The sequence below is a fragment of the Heterodontus francisci genome, chromosome 9, assembly GCF_036365525.1.
Source record: "Heterodontus francisci isolate sHetFra1 chromosome 9, sHetFra1.hap1, whole genome shotgun sequence".
In the NCBI taxonomy this organism is placed as follows: domain Eukaryota; kingdom Metazoa; phylum Chordata; class Chondrichthyes; order Heterodontiformes; family Heterodontidae; genus Heterodontus; species Heterodontus francisci.
The window spans coordinates 93,030,022-93,047,001 of NC_090379.1; the positions used below are offsets into that span (position 1 = coordinate 93,030,022).

The 16,980-nt window shown below is 42.5% G+C and overlaps 1 protein-coding gene across 2 annotated transcripts; it reads left to right on the plus strand.

The window, feature by feature from the left end:
• Nucleotides 1-6,224: 6,224 nt before the first annotated feature.
• On the plus strand, nucleotides 6,225-13,264 carry LOC137373918 (serine/arginine-rich splicing factor 5-like). 2 transcript variants are annotated; one of them, XM_068039519.1, is made up of 8 exons: nucleotides 6,225-6,332; nucleotides 7,614-7,757; nucleotides 8,202-8,272; nucleotides 8,378-8,479; nucleotides 9,396-9,465; nucleotides 11,656-11,729; nucleotides 12,174-12,284; nucleotides 12,757-13,264. In XM_068039519.1, exons 2-8 carry the CDS (start codon nucleotides 7,635-7,637, stop codon nucleotides 12,974-12,976), a joined length of 771 nt encoding a protein of 256 aa, XP_067895620.1. In that variant the 5' UTR covers nucleotides 6,225-6,332; nucleotides 7,614-7,634; the 3' UTR covers nucleotides 12,977-13,264. The 2 variants fall into 2 exon arrangements, 1 of the variants encoding a protein (XP_067895620.1); XR_010975729.1 differs by lacking the exons at nucleotides 12,174-12,284; nucleotides 12,757-13,264 and adding an exon at nucleotides 10,994-11,526 and having other exon boundaries at nucleotides 11,656-11,704.
• Nucleotides 13,265-16,980: the final 3,716 nt, after the last annotated feature.

Sequence of the window (16,980 nt, forward strand, 5' to 3'; positions counted from 1 at the left end):
GATAGTACAGGGTCACAGAGAATAACTGACCAGAAGGCCATGGAGCAAAGGCAAATGGTATGTTAATGGTGTGCTGAAAGACAAAGCGTTAGTGCAGAGAGGGTGTTAATTGACAGAAAATGAACAACCCTGGCTCAAAGCACAAACATGAAAAGAAACAGTGGGCAGGCACATGGTAAAAAAATGAATGTTGAAACAAACTAACATAAAATAAACAAATAAAAAATAAAAATAAAAAAGGGGGCCTGTCATGCTCTGAAATTATTGAACTCAATGTTCAGTCTGACAGGCTGTAGTGTGCCTAATCGGTAAATGAGATGCTGTTCCTTGAGCTTGCATTGATGTTCACTGGAACACTGCAGCAAGTCCAGGACAGAAATGTAGGCATGAGAGCGGGGGCATGTGTTGAAATGGCAAGCAACCGGAAGCTCGGGTTCATGCTTTCGGATTAGCAGAGGTGTTCCGCAAAGCGGTCACCCAATCTGCATTTGGTCTGCCCAATGTAGAGGGGACCACATTGTGAGCAGCGAATACAGCATGCTAAATTGAAAGAAGTACAAGTAAATCGCTGCTTCACCTGAAATGAGTGTTTGGGGCCTTGGATAGTGAGGAGAGAGGAGGTAAAAGGGCAGGTATTACACCTCCTGTGATTTCATGGGAAGGTGCTGTGGGAAGGGGACGAGGTGTTGGGGATAATGGAGGAGTGGACCTGGGTGTCACGGAGGAAACGATCCCTTCAGAATGCTGACAGGGGAAGGGAGGGGAAGATGCGTTTGGTCGTGGCATCACGTTGGATGTGGTGGAAATGGCGGAGGATGATCCTTTGAATGTGGAGGTAGGTGGGATGGAAAGTGAAGACCAGGGGAACCCTGTCGCAGTTCTGGGAGGGAGGGGAAGGGGTCAGAGCAGAGGTGCGGGAAATGGGCCAGACAGGGTTGAGGGACCTGTCAACCACAGTGCGGGCGGAATCCTCGGTTAAGGAAAGAGGAAGTGCTGTCATGGAAGGTTGTATCATCAGAGCAGATGCGTCAGAGACAGAGAAACTGGGAGAATGGAATGGAGTCCTTACAGGAGGCAGGGTGTGAAGAAGTGTAGTCGAGGTAACCATTGGTGTCGGTGGGCTTATAATGAATATTAGTAGACAGCCTATCCCCAGAGATGGAGATAGAGAAGTCGAGGAAGGGAAGGGAAGTGTCAGAGTTGGACCATGTAAAGGTGAGAGAAGGGTGGAAATTGGAGGCAAAGTTGACAAAGTTTTCCAGTTTGGGGCGAGAGCAGGAAACGGCACCGATATAGTCATCAATGTACCGGAAAAAGAGTTAGGGGAGGGAGTCTGAGTAGGCCTGCATTCTAACTAGTTGATTCAGTAATTTTTAATTTGTGCAAAATTTCCACTATGTTCTAAATCAACAAATGTAATCCTTTAAGAATTAGGGTTTAACCATTCGCAAATTAGGCATGTGTCTGTGTTCTATTTTGGAAAGGATTTGATAGATCAAGCATCAAGCATATCAGCCTCTCGTTATTTTGCAGTTACTTAATACAGCAAAGTTACTGTGACTGTTCATCGTAATCAAAATATGCATGCAAATTTTCCTCCAAAAGCTGTATGTTAGCTTTCCAAATATTTCCTTGTATCTATCTATAACATATTTCAAGTCTACTGTATAGTGTGCATTTCTGGTGTCACACTTACATTCAGTAACACTTTAACCATCACACTTAGTTAATAATACCTCATTGTCAGAAAACAGTATGTACTTTGGCTCAACACCAGCAATAGCATGGGAAAATTGCAAGTAAATATATGTACATATATAATATATATGTGAACAATGGCATGCACTGATAAAAAAAAAATATATTTTATTATATTACTAGGAGAGAGCCACAAAACATTTGTGGTCACATTAGTGTACTTTCTTAAATCCCCCATCCCATGCCAGTCCTCAAATGCCATACCCATCCCATTCTTTCATCCCTCTCATATCATCCTCATCCCACCCCTTCTTCCTATTTCCCCCATTCCATTCCTCCCATGCTATCACCCCCAATTCTGTTACACCCCCTGCCTCCACCCCATGTCTTTTCTCCCTCCATCAAATGCCCCCTCAAATGTTGTGCCCTCCCAGATGTCATTCCCTCCCCCCATGCCGTCCCCCACCTCCCCAATCCCTCCAGCCAGGGTAACTTTTTTGTTGGGCTCCCCTAACCTTCTGCTATTTCTTTCCTGCACAAAACCCCCCACCCTGCCGCTGCCGCCACCAACCATCGCTCCCAGGCTCTTCCTCCCTTCACCAATCACAGCCAGGGTAACCTTGTTGTTGGGCTTCCCTCACCTTCCGCTGTTCTTTTTCTGCACTATCCCCCCGCCCCACTGCTGCTGCTGCCAGCAACTGTCAGCAGCCGCTCGGGGATCATGAGTGCTCAAAAAAATAAGAAATCCGGAAATAAATTTCTGAGCTATCAGAGAGTGGGGACTTCACTGGCCTACTCACTAAAGACCTCTTCTTTAATGATAGCTGAGGGCAGTTGGCACTTTTGGTCATTACTTGATTTCTGATACGCTATGCCTATGGTGGCTTTGCTATTGCTGATTAACTGAATGCACCCTTTTCTTTATTATAAGAGCATAACTTGCTGGAAGTGCGAATTGATATTGATATGGCAAGGCCAATGGGGCATCTGGGACCTTCGTGAATGGCAGGACCAACAAGCATCTCCTTAACCAATGAGATTTAAGGATTGAGAAAGAAGCAAAGGAACAACGGAGGGTGAATTAGAATGGGAAATGTTTTTGAAGAAGTAACAAAAGTAGAAGACAGGGAACTGTCTATGGATGTAGTTTATATGGACTTCCAGAAGGCATTCGATAAGGTTGCTCATAAGAAATTGTCAGCTAAAATCAAAGCTCATGGAATTGAAAATGAATTATTGACCTGGTTAGGAGATTACTTAAGTGGTAGGAGACTGAGAGTAGGGATAATGGGTATGCATTCAAATTGGAAGGAAATGATTTATGATCCACAAGGATCTGTGATGTGGCCTCTACGATTCATTATATTTATTAATCACTTAGATAACCCAGTAGAAAGCCATATACCCAAGTTTGCCAATGACAGAGATTGGTGGCATTGTAGTGTGGACAGGAGCATAAAATTAAAGACATGCAGGCATTGGTAGATTAAATGGATAGGCAAAACTATGAAAGATTTATTTCAATGCTGCTAAGAGATTTGGGGGTCCATATACATAGATCACTAAAATGTAGTGGTCAGGTAGGAAAAATAATCAAAAAGGCTAATGGGATGTAAGCCTTTATATCTAATGGGTTAGAATATAAAGAGGAGAGCAGCACACCTTAGAAAGGATATATCGGTCTTGGAAGGAGTGCAGTGCAGATTCACCAGAATGTTGCCAGGAATCCAAGGGTAAAATTATGAGGAAAGATTATATAAACCAACCTTATATTCCCTGGACAATGGAAGGTTAAAGGATGATTTAATTGAGGTTTTTAGGATTTTAAAAAAAATTGAAAGGGTAGATGGAGAGAACTACTTTCTGCTGGTGGATTCAGGCCATTCAGGAAAGAAGACAGGAAACACTTTTTCACACAATGGATGGTAGAAGTGTGGAACTCCCTCTCACAAAAAGCAGTAGATAATAGCTCAATTAATAATTTAAAATCTGAGATTGCTAGATTTTTGCTAGCCAAGGGTGTTCAGGAATTTGGAGCCAAGGTGGAAGAATGGAGTTAGGAAATTGATCAGCCATGATCTCATTGAATGATGGAACAGTCTCGAAGGGCTGAATGGCCTACTTTGTTCCTGTATGTTCCTATTAATTTGTCATATTAGGTACAGTAAGAGAAATAAAGGGAAAGTTGGATCGGATTAAGAGAGAGAAAAGGAAAAGTATGAAAAAAATCAATATTAGACAATTTAAAAATCTCTAACAATTTACTACTTGCAGGAATGAAATTGGAAGTTTAAGTTGTTAATTGCATTAACAATTATCATGTCGTTAAAAAGATACTTACACTACTAAGCTTCAGCCTTAACATTTTTCAGCAAGTTTAGTGGACAAATGATGCTTAAATCCAGCAAGTTTTAAAAAATAACAGAGAGACTGAGATCAAGATCAGCCAGCAAATTCTGGAGATTCGCAACATGCCGTACCGCTTAATCCCCAAACATGCTGGCTGATTTGTGTTTTGTTCACTGCTTTCTTTGCTGAACATTGTATAATTTTTTTGTGTTTTTAAGTATGTTTGTTTTGTGTTCAAAAACAAAACCTTAACTGTGTACAAATTATTTAAAAAATCATAGCCTGGGGTATGTTACAAAACACGACCACGTCTAAAGCTTGGCACTAACGCACTTCAAGCTTTGTTCCATATTACAATGTTATCTCAATCATTGGATGTGTTATTATGTACCAAATGTGGTATTCTGTATCAAATTACAGCCTGGCTAATATTCTGTACGTAATGATTGGGGCACAGCTGCAGTGCAGAGAACACTAATAATTTTTAATTGAGAAACCAACATCAACACCAGCATTTATATAGCATATTTAACGTTGTCAAATGTCCCAAGGCGCTTCACATGAGTGTTATGCATCAAAACAGGGGCAGGTGATCAAAAGCTTGGTCAAATAGGTAGGTTTTAAGGATTGTCTTAAAGGAGAAGAGGTTTATAGAGGAAACTCCAGAAGTTAGGACTTAGGCAACTGAAGGTAAAGCCATAAATAGTGGAGCGTATAAAATCGGGGATGCTCAAAAGGCCAGAATTAGAGGAGCAGAGGTCTCAGATGGTTGTAAGGCTGGAGGGGGTTGCAGAGATAGGGAGAGATAAGGCCATGGAGGGATTTGAAACAAGGATAAGAATTTTAGAATTGAGGCATTTCCAGGCCAGGAACCAATATGGATCAAATGGGATTTGGTGCATGTTGGGTCATGGGTAGCAGCGTTTTGGATAAGCTCACATTTATGGAGGGTGGAAGATGGGAGGCTGACCAGGAGAATATTGGAATAGGTTGGCTTAGAGGTTAACAAAGACATGGATGAGGGTTTCAGCAGCAGATTAGCTGAGGCAGTGGTGGAGATGATCATTGTATGGAGGCAGAAATAGGCAGTCTTAGTGACAGGGCCAAGGCCACAGTCCCAAACACGACCAGGATTCAAAAAAGCAGAAGACAAAATAAATTGCAAAGTAGTAGTTAGGTGTTTTAAAAGCTTACATATTGTAGGATGAGACGACTTAAGTTATAAGTTTAAAAGCAAAATACTGCGGATGCTGGAAATCTGAAACAAAAACAAGAAATGCTGGATTCACTCAGCAGGTCTGGCAGCATCTGTGGAAAGAGAAGCAGAGTTAACGTTTCGGGTCAGTGACCCTTCTTCGGAACTCCGAAGTTCCGAAGAAGGGTCACTGACCCGAAACGTTAACTCTGCTTCTCTTTCCACAGATGCTGCCAGACCTGCTGAGTGAATCCAGCATTTCTTGTAAGTTATAAGTTTCATATTTTTGATGTCCTGGAAAGCAGTCATTTAGATTCAGAGATGGTTCTATGAATCTTGATTTCATCAGGGTGCAGAATAAAAGCATGAGGCACAGCATATTTGGAGCTTGGTAGAAACAACTAAAGGTACCTGGAGGAGAAATGGCCATAAGTAGTATCAGTAAAATTGACACAAAGATTGCCATAGAACTGTTGCAGGCTGGATTGTCCAATTAGATTACTTTTTAAATTGTATTTTGTATTTTCTGGAGGGGTTCTGGATAAAGGAGCAGGAGAGAAATCCTGCACAGAGTTAGATTTCTTCTCGCTAGAGAGTTCTGAAGGAGTGGGGGAGAGAGAGAGAAAGACAGAGAACAAAGTAACTGGCATAAAAAAGGAGCGGGAATTGAACTTTGTGCAGCTGGGCCCGCAGAACAGATGTGGAAGTTGCACTGGAGATCAGAGAAGATGGTGAGGAGAAAAATGGCGCTGCTGGGGGAAGGGGAGCAGCTATTTGGTTCGTTAGCCGAGCGGGCCCAATCGGCGCTTTCGCCCTGTGCAAAGCGGGGCCTCTGAGCGCTGTACGGTTGGGGGTGGGGGTGGGGGTGGGGGTGGGGGTGGGGGTGGGGGTGGGGGAGGGGGAGGGAAACCATCCCCTCCCGTGATGGTCTCCATGGTGATGACTTGCTCGAGCGAGCTGGTTGCTTAGCATCCGGGAAGTGACGGCACAGAGTGCTTGCGGGATTGGTTGCGCACGCGTGGCTTCCATTTTGAGGTGAGCTGAGATTCGGGAGAGTTGCTGTGTCGTCTGAGCGAGTCGTTAAAATACAGTAAGAAAAGATAGTACAAGTGGGCTTGACCTGGGCTAGCCCGAATCGGTGTCGCGGAGCGGGGTGTCGAACGATCAGATCAATTTAGATTGTGGGCCGCGGTGGGGGGGTGGGGGGAGTAGGGTTATTGTTAGACGGTTGTAGTGTGGCCGCTGGGCCGCCGCCTCCCCCCCCCCCCCCCCCAGCGCCCAGGCTTTTCGGAACTGGAGAGGCCTTGGGCCACAGGGGCTGGGCTGGCCATTGTTTCTAATCGGGGAAACCAACCACGGCTGCTCCTCAACCCCAGCGGTATCATTTGTGTTCCCGTCTTTAATGCAAGTGACAGCTTCTTTATGGAGTATAGGAGGTGGGGGAGGGGAAATGGAAAGGACTGGGTTGGGGATGTGGTGGAGGTTGTGGTATTTCTATTTCGAATGTAATTGGAATCCATGCAAAATGAGCGTACATTTTGCCAAACTATATTTTAACGATTTCAGGGCTGATAAGCTCAGAAATTTAATTGAATTATTTTTTTAAAATATGCATACGAATATAACTGCAACTAAGAGATTTTTCTTAAAAATAAGAGTTTGGTTGTTTTTAAGCAGGATACTAATTTTTCTTTTCTGAATATTGGAGCACTAAGGATATCTTGTACAGATTTGGGCTTTGACCAGCTGGAAAGTTGTGGGGTGGTGGTGGGAGAAATGATTGATGTTTCTGTTGCCTGTTCAGGTTCAAAAAAAGTGTTTTACAGTTCCTCCAAAGCTCCTGCTGCCAAGTCCTGCTCATCTCTCGCCCTGTCCTCAAATAGATTGACACTGTCTTCCAATGTCTCAGACTTAAAAATTTTCAACCTTGTGATTAAATATGTATGGCCTTGTGCCTCTCTACATTTGTAATTTACGGGAGCAAAATCGCCCATCTACCGAACTCATCATGTCTGTAACTATGGCATCTTATCTGCCCTCATCCTTTCACCCCACCATTGTCAGATGTATCTGCCAAGGCTCCCTCCCTAAACTAAAAGCAAAACACTGCGGATGCTGGAAATCTGAAATAAAAGAAATGCTGGAAATACTCAGCAGGTCTGGTAGCATTCCTCCCTAAACTCTGTGCCTCACCTCCCTCTCCTTTAAGGCCCTCTTTCACATCTGCCCCTTTGACCAAGATTTTGGCCATTTTCTTTGGCTGTGTCTGTTTTTGCCTTTGTGGCTCTGAGATGTCTTCCTCTGTTAAAGGTGGTAAATAAATGCAAGTTGTCTTGGCAGATGGTATTCCATATTTTATTTGTTTTGACAGTTGTATTCTAGGTCAGTGAAGATGAGTGCCCGAGTATTCATTGGAAGACTGAGCCCTTACGCCACTGAAAAAAATGTGGAGAGGTTCTTCAGAGGATATGGGCGAATTAAGGAAATTGATCTGAAGAATGGATTTGGATTTGTGGTAAGTTTTTTAATGCAGGGTAAATTGTAATTGTTAGTATGTGTGAAGTGACTTAACTCCCCTGCAACCAAATGAACTTTTATAATGCTTGCCTAACTGTTGAAACCAGTGGCAGGTTAGGACGTGATTGTGATTTTTATTACCTTTGATTTACTGTTGAGTCAGCTCTTTTTTGGAGGTGCAAACCTAATCCTGCTTTCTGACTGTATTTTTCTGTGTAAAGCAAAGGGAGAAGCAGCCAGAGGCATAGACACTGCCAACATGAGTAGCTGAAGCCTCTTGGTCTTCTCCACACAGGTAGAAATGTGGTTTTGCAATCACTCATTTGTAGGATGTTTATCCAGTAATTTGGGATTATTTTGGGGCTAGATAAGGTTTTAAATCCACATTGTTGGAATATGAAAGCCATTTGAGGAAGATAAAAATTGGTTGTTTTGTCCTCAGGAATTTGAAGACTACAGAGATGCAGAGGATGCAGTTTATGAACTGGATGGGAAAGAGTTGTGCAATGAAAGGTAAGTGCTCCATTCCCACACTTGCACGTCCTCAAAAGAAACTAGAAGGCTGATAGTTACTGTGCAGTGTTTTCAGCTACATAAATGAGCATTTTGTTTGTGCAGAGTGACGGTTGAGCATGCCAGAGCACGCAATAGAGGCGGACGTGGAGGAGGGGGACGTTATCAAGGTCGCTTTAGCCAGAGCTATCAACGTAGTGCAGGAAGGTGAGTCCATCGACCTGTTTTCTTAACTTGAGAATATTACAGTAACATATATTCCTTAAGGACAATAATTACATCAATTTAGGTAGATTTTGATTGACATTAGTTGATAAATTATGCACCAAATTTTATTTCATAACCTGAAATGCTGAATTTGTTACCCAATGCTATGCTTCTCCAATTCAAAAATAGTAAGTGGCAAAACTTTTTTTGACTAATGTTTACATTGAATGCCATATTAATTTCTTTATTAACAAAGTAAAGATGTTGCTTGCGATCATTCAAGGATCAGCATGGTACTGAGCCATATCGATGTGGAAGATCCCAGTTTTAATCCCTAGAAATGCTGATCTCAGTTGCAGCAATTACTGCTGTTGGCTTTACAATCCTCAGGAATCAGACGTCAAAAACATTGGTCCTTGTTTCTATGACTGAGAAACTGAACACTCTATGTTGCGTGAAGACACATGGTTCAATAGTTTTAGCGGTGAATAGCCTGATGCCGTACAGTCTCAAGGCTCTCACTAGGATAGGGTTGCTTGTTCCTATGGACCCTTCATTGTTACTGCATTTGTGACAGTATGATGTCCTTTTGAAACTGAATTTCTCATGTCTGTTATATGGAGGGGAGGAAACGGTCAGTCAGTATTTCTCATGGATAAACTTCAAACCTCCTGAATAATATGCATGATTCACCAACTGAAAATATTTTATATTCAGTATTTTAAAATAAATTAATTTCAGGTATTTGAGTTGTGTAAGTTGGGGAAGTCTTTAATCCTAGTATTTTAAAAATAGTGGGAATTAGATACGCATGTTCTGTTTAATATTTTTATATTTTCTTAACCGTGGCATCTCCAGAATAAAGTACCTGTGCGCTATAGAAGCTGAGACAACAATCATTTATTATCCATTTCAGAAATGGGCCTCCAGTTCGTACAGAAAACAGAGTGATTGTTGAGAACTTGTCTTCCAGAGTTAGCTGGCAGGTATGTAGCATGCAATATCCAGTTATGTGAGACTACTTTTGTGTAATTGTTTTAAAAAAAAATGAGATGAATGAAACTGGTACTGTTTAATTGTAATTAGAGCTTTCAAAGTTAACTTGAGTCATTTTACAGTGTAGTGTTTAGGTGTAATGCTGCATTCCTGACAAGCTAGCCATGAACGTTACATTCAAACAAAAATTGAATATAAAGAAACAGTAAAACGAATTGTCTAGTGCAGTTAATTACAAAGAATCACAGTGACATGATGTAGAACAAAAAGAAGTGGTTCTCAACAAGTTGGCATTAAATGTGTCAGAACAGTTCCTTCCAAAAGGAATGTAACTAGCCACCAGTGGAAACATTATATGTGATGCGACTAATTGTGACAGAATAGTACAATAACTTGACCTGCTGACAAAGATAAACTAGAGGGAGTTCTTATTTAAAAATGTCTCCAAATTTGCTCCAAGCATATATGTGGACAAATCTGAAATGTTAATTGAATATTTAATATAATGTGTGGCTTTTTATTGTGAAAATGGCTCTTAAAGTGTTACCAGTTATCTACAGTTAACTGATAATAGTTGCCATTTCTCCAAGTCTTACCATAAATTGAAAAACTGCAGTCAAAGGTGCTATACTTAATGTCAGTGTCTGGGTCTAAGGTAAAGTGGGAGCTTTAAACTTCTTTATAGACTTTTTGAAAGCAATGATTCTGACTTTCAACTTGTATTTTAAGGATTTGTCACTCCCGTGTGCCAAGCTGAATTCTTCCCCTCTTAAAGAAACAACATTTAATAATGACTTTTGAGGGCCCCAGTGGTTCATTGCGGAAGATTATCATGTGTGGTTTTGAGCAGCACAGATGAAGATACCTGGTCTGTGTTAAGTTAGATGATCTCAGTCAGAGCACCAGGGGTAATGCTACATTCTGCCTTTACTGCTGGGCCAGGGAGTGAAAAAAATAAGCCAGGGTTCCTGGTCCAGTAGTCACTACTAGAAAGTGCATGTGTAGATGTTGCGTGAGAATTTGATGGGGCTTGGCTTTGATGCCCTCCCACCCTACCCCCACCAGCTCGCCAGCACTTGTCCAGGCTTTCACAATAAGTAATTAGCTGAGGAACTACCAGCACCTGAAGAACTGTACTCCGATAAGAGTCAGCACCTTCGGGGAGCAAGTTTCGCTTGGGGAATGCCTTAAGTTCATCATTGTGAAGGAGGAATACTCAGACTTCTCATTTCTTTTCATTCAATATAATTGACTTTGTCTTTTTAAAAAGAACTGTAGTTGCCCTCAACGGGAAAAAGAAAATCGGGTAATCTACATAAAACCGAAGGCCCCCATCCTCTTGTGGTTAAGCTTTAATTGTCTTCCAAAATTAAGTACTGCTCCTTTAACTTGAGTAGCTAACGTTAAATACAAAAAAAATTAACCTTGATTGCCTACTAACCTTGAAACTAAAATGTGTGTTCATTCAGTTTTTGTGTTTTTGAAATTTAACCAAGTGTTAAAACCTTTATTTACCAGCCTCTCGTGTCGTTGGCCTTGTGACGTGGAGTGCCGTTGGTTTTCCTAATCGCTGTGCCTTGGTCTCTTGGGCCTAGTTGAAATGCCAATCTGCTCCTACCTTTGTCAATTGGTGATCTAAATCTGTGTTGTGGTGGTCTGACCAACACTGGTGGGCACTGGGTTTAGTGCCATTTACCTTGCTGCATCCCTGAAAATGATAACAAGGTGTCCTAAAGTCGAGAGTTCTGAGAGCCTGCTGTAAAATGCGAGGTCCTTGATTGGGAGAAATTCGCTGGTAGGGTTGTTTGGAAGCTCGATTGGAGTGAGGCGAGAAGTCCTTGGTCACGGCGCAAGAGTAGCAATCCCTGTTCCTATGGCAATGCCAGAGTCTGCCTTTAAGGGAGGGTGATGTCCGGGAAGGCTCCCATCGAATGGGTAGTGTCAGTCAAGCGGGTGGTGAAGAGAACCATCTGGTCTTCAGTCGTGGTGGTGCCTCTGCGAACACTTGTTACATTTGGCTGGTTGAATAGCCTAGGGAATTGTACAGGAAGGTAATATAAATTTTGCTGAAATTAGATTTATGTATTTTTTTGCTTGCTTTTCCAGTGATGTTCATTGGAAGTTGATAGAGAAAGATGTTAATATGCTTTGATTTACCTAACTGATCTGATCTTGCATAGGATCTGAAAGATTTCATGAGGCAGGCTGGAGAAGTTACCTTTGCGGATGCACACAGGCACAAAATGAATGAAGGGTAAGTTGCAAGAGATTTAAATAGTTACACCCTGAAATTTGTTGATTGGGGGGAAGAAAACGTGTTATGAAATCTGCTAATGCAGTTGTAAAACCATGTCGATGTGAGACGAAGCTTTGGTTTGGGTGTTGATGCAGATCAATTACTAAGATCATATACAGCTTTATGTACAACTTCAAAATATTTCACTAGAAGTGGACCTACAACTGGACAATTGTAGAAAGCTGTTAAATAGTTTTGAAATAAATGATGAGTAAGGTTTAACAACCTTACTAAAGAAGTCTTAACATTTTCACAGCTCACTTACTACTGTACTCCACATCATCTGTTTTTTTTTTTGCTCTAGGCATTCTGAATATTCCTCAGAGTATTATGCTAAGAAAGGAAGCCCTGTCTTGGTAATTACAGAGTTAATAAAATTACACCTGCTTTTGTTTTTCCTAGAATTGTTGAATTTGCATCCTACAGTGATGTGAAGAATGCTCTTGAGAAGCTCTCTGGCACAGAGCTCAATGGAAGAAAAATCAGGGTGGTTGAAGAACGTAAACAACGCAGGTAATTGCCCCAGGATGTAACACAGGTCTTTTGTTACATAGATTGATCTTCAATCCCAAATAAATTTGAAATATATTGAAGTCATGTATCTTGGGTTTAATAATCATTAATTTGCTAGCAACATTTATAAGGTAACTTTAATAACTTAGCAGATGCACCAACATCATTGGTGTGCTTAAATGTGTATTTAAAAAAGAAAAATGGTTATAGCTGCTAACTCTCAAGCAGGAGTTTGAGTTGACCAGCCTATGTCGATAGTTTGAGATTTTACTCTGCAGTTGCATCTCCCCTGGCTGTTCTATTTTTATAAGGCTTTGCTTATTGGATGTCTTACCAATTCAGCAATATGTGGTTGGATGTGAATTGGGTAGGGCTAAATTGACGCAAAACTCATAACAAACACATTTCTAGAATTAGTTCTAATAAAATAGTGTTTGTATTGTGACTATTCAAAGTTTTGATTCCTTTTCAGGTCTCGTAGCAGGTCTCGTTCCCGTAGTCGAAGCTCTTCCAGATCTCGCTCCAGGGGCCGTAAGTCCTACAGTCGTTCCAGGAGTAGGAGCCGCAGCAAATCCCGATCTGAGAGTAGATCACCTGTTCCTGCCAAGGAGCAGAGAGGCCATTCCTCTATGGCATCTGGGGATCATGTAAGATCACGCACAAGATCACCTTCTGGCGAGAGTACAGACTAAGCATGTTAGTGTGGACTTTTACTTGAGTGAGTGAAAGTTGATGTAAAGGAATGAATTTGTCTGAGAAACGCAAATCGTAAATTTGTTAAAACTGCAGTACTTGCATTTACTGAGCTGTATTCATTAACTTGTCACTTGCAGAGTTGAATTGCTCAATTATTTCTTCATTGACATTGGTTTCTTTAGCTATAAATCCAAATTTTTTTTTACTTTTGGTATTAAATGTAATGGTGTAAATTACATTTCTCTTATGTACTCCTTTTAAATAAAGATTGTACATAGTTACTACTCTGTTGTGGGTTTCATAAATTTCATGTTTCTGGACTTAGACTCAGTACATCAGAATTTCACAAACAGAGGTACTCTTAAATGGCATTGTAGTATCTGAAAGTGAGGAAAACAAGAAAAACTTATGGCAATGCTGGAAATCTGAAAGTAAGGAAAAAGAAAATGCTACATTTGCCTTTATCAGCAAAAGAGAGGTTAATACCTCAGGTGTTGCACTGCTTTCTCAGTTCTTGATTGGCTTGCTGTGCATTTGTGTCTCAATCTTCATTGTAAAATTCTATAGCAAAATGATTACAAGTGGTCAGTCATGAGTACAAAAATTCTTTGTAACTTATCTACTTTGCCCACCCCCCTCATGTTCAGTAGCTTCAATGTACAGATGTAATTTTACAATAAAAAAATAGGCGTTTCAAAATCCAAAAAACACATGTAGAACCATTTTCATGTGGCTGGCTTACTTGCATTTACAGTCTCAGTTAAAACCTGTTTTTTATTCATTCATGGGATGCGGGTGTCATTGGCAAGGCCAAGATTTATTTCCCATCCCTAACTGCTCATGAGAAGATGGTGGTGAGCTGCTGCCTTGAGTTACTGTGCTCTGCGTGGTGAAGCTACTCAACAGTGCTGTTAGCTATGGAGTTCAAGGAGTTTGACCCAGTGACGATGGAGGAATGGTGATATATTGCCAACATGGCAGGAGGGGCTCTTGCAGGTAGTGTTCTCTAACAACCAGAGCCATTTTCCTGTTTAAGTACGTCTGTCTGGCCCATTACCTGCACCTCTACCCTCACCCCTTCCCCTCCCTCCCAGAACCGTGACAGGTTTCCCCTTGTCCTCACTTTTCATCCCACCAGCCTCCATATCCAAAGGATCATCCTCCGCCATTTCCGCCACCTGCAGAGTGATGCCACTACCAAACGTATCTTCCCCTCCCTTCCCGTCAGCATTCCAAAGGGATCGTTCCCTCTGCGACATCCTGGTCCACTCCTCCATTACACCCACCACCTCGTCCCCGTCCTATGGCACCTTCCCCTGCAATCGCAGGAGGTGTAATACCTGCCCATTTACCTCCTCCCTATCCCAGGCCCCAAACACTCCTTTCAGGTGAAGCAGTGATTTACTTGTACTTCTTTCAATGTCGTATACTGTATTCGCTGCTCACAATGTGGTCTCCTCTACATTGGGGAGACCAAGTGCAGACTGGGTGACTGCTTTGCGGAACAGTGGTGCAGTGGTTAGCACCGCAGCCTCACAGCTCCAGGGACCCGGGTTCAATTCTGGGTACTGCCTGTGCGGAGTTTGCAAGTTCTCCCTGCGTCTGCGTGGGTTTTCGCCGGGTGCTCCGGTTTCCTCCCACATCCAAAGACTTGCAGGTGATAGGTAAATTGGCTGTTGTAAATTGCCCCTAGTGTAGGGAGGTGATAGGGAATAAAATAAAAACAAGAAATGCTGGAATCACTCAGCAGGTCTGGCAGCATCTGTGGAAAGAGAAGCAGAGTTAACGTTTCGGGTCAGTGACCCTTCATCGGAACTGACAAATATTAGAAAAGACACAAGTTATAAGCAAGTGAGGTAGGGCAAGAGATAACAAAGGAGGTCTAGATTGGACCAGGCCACATAGCTGACCAAAAGGTCACGGAGCAAAGGCAAACAATATTCAAACGTTCAAATCCTCTGAAGAAGGAATTTTCCTCCACACAAGATCAGGGGGCAGGTTGTTCAACCTTGCCCGTCTAAGAGCGAAGTCCAAAGTACGGAAAGTCCTCATCAGAGAACTCCTCTTTGCTGACGATGCTGCTTTAACATCTCACACTGAAGAGTGCCTGCAGAGTCTCATCGACAGGTTTGCGGCTGCCTGCAATGAATTTGGCCTAACCATCAGCCTCAAGAAAACGAACATCATGGGGCAGGACGTCAGAAATGCTCCATCCATCAATATTGGCGACCACGCTCTGGAAGTGGTTCAAGAGTTCACCTACCTAGGCTCAACTATCACCAGTAACCTGTCTCTAGATGCAGAAATCAACAAGCGCATGGGTAAGGCTTCCACTGCTATGTCCAGACTGGCCAAGAGGGTGTGGGAAAATGGCGCACTGACACGGAACACAAAAGTCCGAGTGTATCAGGCCTGTGTCCTCAGTACCTTGCTCTACGGCAGCGAGGCCTGGACAACGTATGCCAGCCAAGAGCGACGTCTCAATTCATTCCATCTTCGCTGCCTTCGGAGAATACTTGGCATCAGGCGGCAGGACTATATCTCCAACACAGAAGTCCTTGAAGCGGCCAACACCCCCAGCTTATACACACTACTGAGTCAGCGGCGCTTGAGATGGCTTGGCCATGTGAGCCGCATGGAAGATGGCAGGATCCCCAAAGACACATTGTACAGCGAGCTCGCCACTGGTATCAGACCCACCGGCCGTCCATGTCTCCGCTATAAAGACGTCTGCAAACGCGACATGAAATCGTGTGACATTGATCACAAGTCGTGGGAGTCAGTTGCCAGCATTCGCCAGAGCTGGCGGGCAGCCATAAAGACAGGGCTAAATTGTGGCGAGTCGAAGAGACTTAGTCGTTGGCAGGAAAAAAGACAGAGGCGCAAGGGGAGAGCCAACTGTGCAACAGCCCTGACAAACAAATTTCTCTGCAGCACCTGTGGAAGAGCCTGTCACTCCAGAATTGGCCTTTATAGCCACTCCAGGCGCTGCTTCACAAACCACTGACCACCTCCAGGCGCGTATCCATTGTCTCTCGAGATAAGGAGGCCCAAAAGAAGTACAGATTAGGTGTAAATATACTGAATACTGAACAGCAGCAAGTGCAAACCTGAAAAAAAACTGGGTAAGCAAACTGAACAAACAAAAATGAAATAAATGCAAAAAAAAATTGTAAAAAATGTTTAAAAAAAAGGAAGTAAAAATGAAAATAAAATGGGGGACTGTCATGCTCTGATAGGGAATGTGGGATTACTGTAGGGTTAGTATAAATGGGTGGTTGTTGGTCGGCACAGACTCGGTGGGCCGAAGGGCCTGTTTCAGTGCTGTATCTATAAATAAATAAAAAATAAATAAACATCTCCGCTCAGTCCGCAAGCAGGACCCTGAGCTTCTGGTTGCTTGCCATTTCAACACTTTACCCCATGCTCACATATCTGTCCTGGGATTGCTGCAGTGTTCCAGTGAACATCAACGCAAGCTCGAGGAACAGCATCTCATCTACCGATTAGGCGCACTACAGCCTGCCAGACTGAACATTGAGTTCAATAATTTCAGAGCATGACAGCCCCCCATTTTACTTTCATTTTTAGTTATTTTCTTTTTTCATTTTTTACAATTTTTTTTTGCATTTATTTCATTTCATCTTAGTTTGTTCAGGTTTGCACTTGCTGCTGTTCAATATTCAGTCTGTTAACACCTAATCTGTACTAATGCTTTGTCTTTCAACACACCATTAACATATTGTTTGCCTTTGCTCCATGACCTTTTGGTCAGCTATGTGGCCTTGTCCAATCTACACCTTCTCCTTTGTTATCTCTTGCCCCACCCCCACCTCACTTGCTTATAACCTGTGACTTTTCTAATATTTGTCAGTTCCGAAGAAGGGTCACTGACCCGAAACGTTAGCTCTGCTTCTCTTTTCACAGATGCTGCCAGACCTGCTGAGTGGTTCCAGCATTTCTTGTTTTTTCTTCTTTATGAGCTTGTGTCCTTTGCATC

Excerpts from the sequence above, each read along its gene's own strand:
- LOC137373918 (XM_068039519.1), top strand. The coding sequence starts at position 7,635 with ATGAGTGCCCGAGTATTCATTGGAAGACTGAGCCCTTACGCCACTGAA. Across the intron at positions 7,758-8,201 it reads AGAATGGATTTGGATTTGTG|GAATTTGAAGACTACAGAGA; the intron begins GTAAGTTTTTTA and ends TTTTGTCCTCAG. Across the intron at positions 12,285-12,756 it reads GAAGAACGTAAACAACGCAG|GTCTCGTAGCAGGTCTCGTT; the intron begins GTAATTGCCCCA and ends ATTCCTTTTCAG.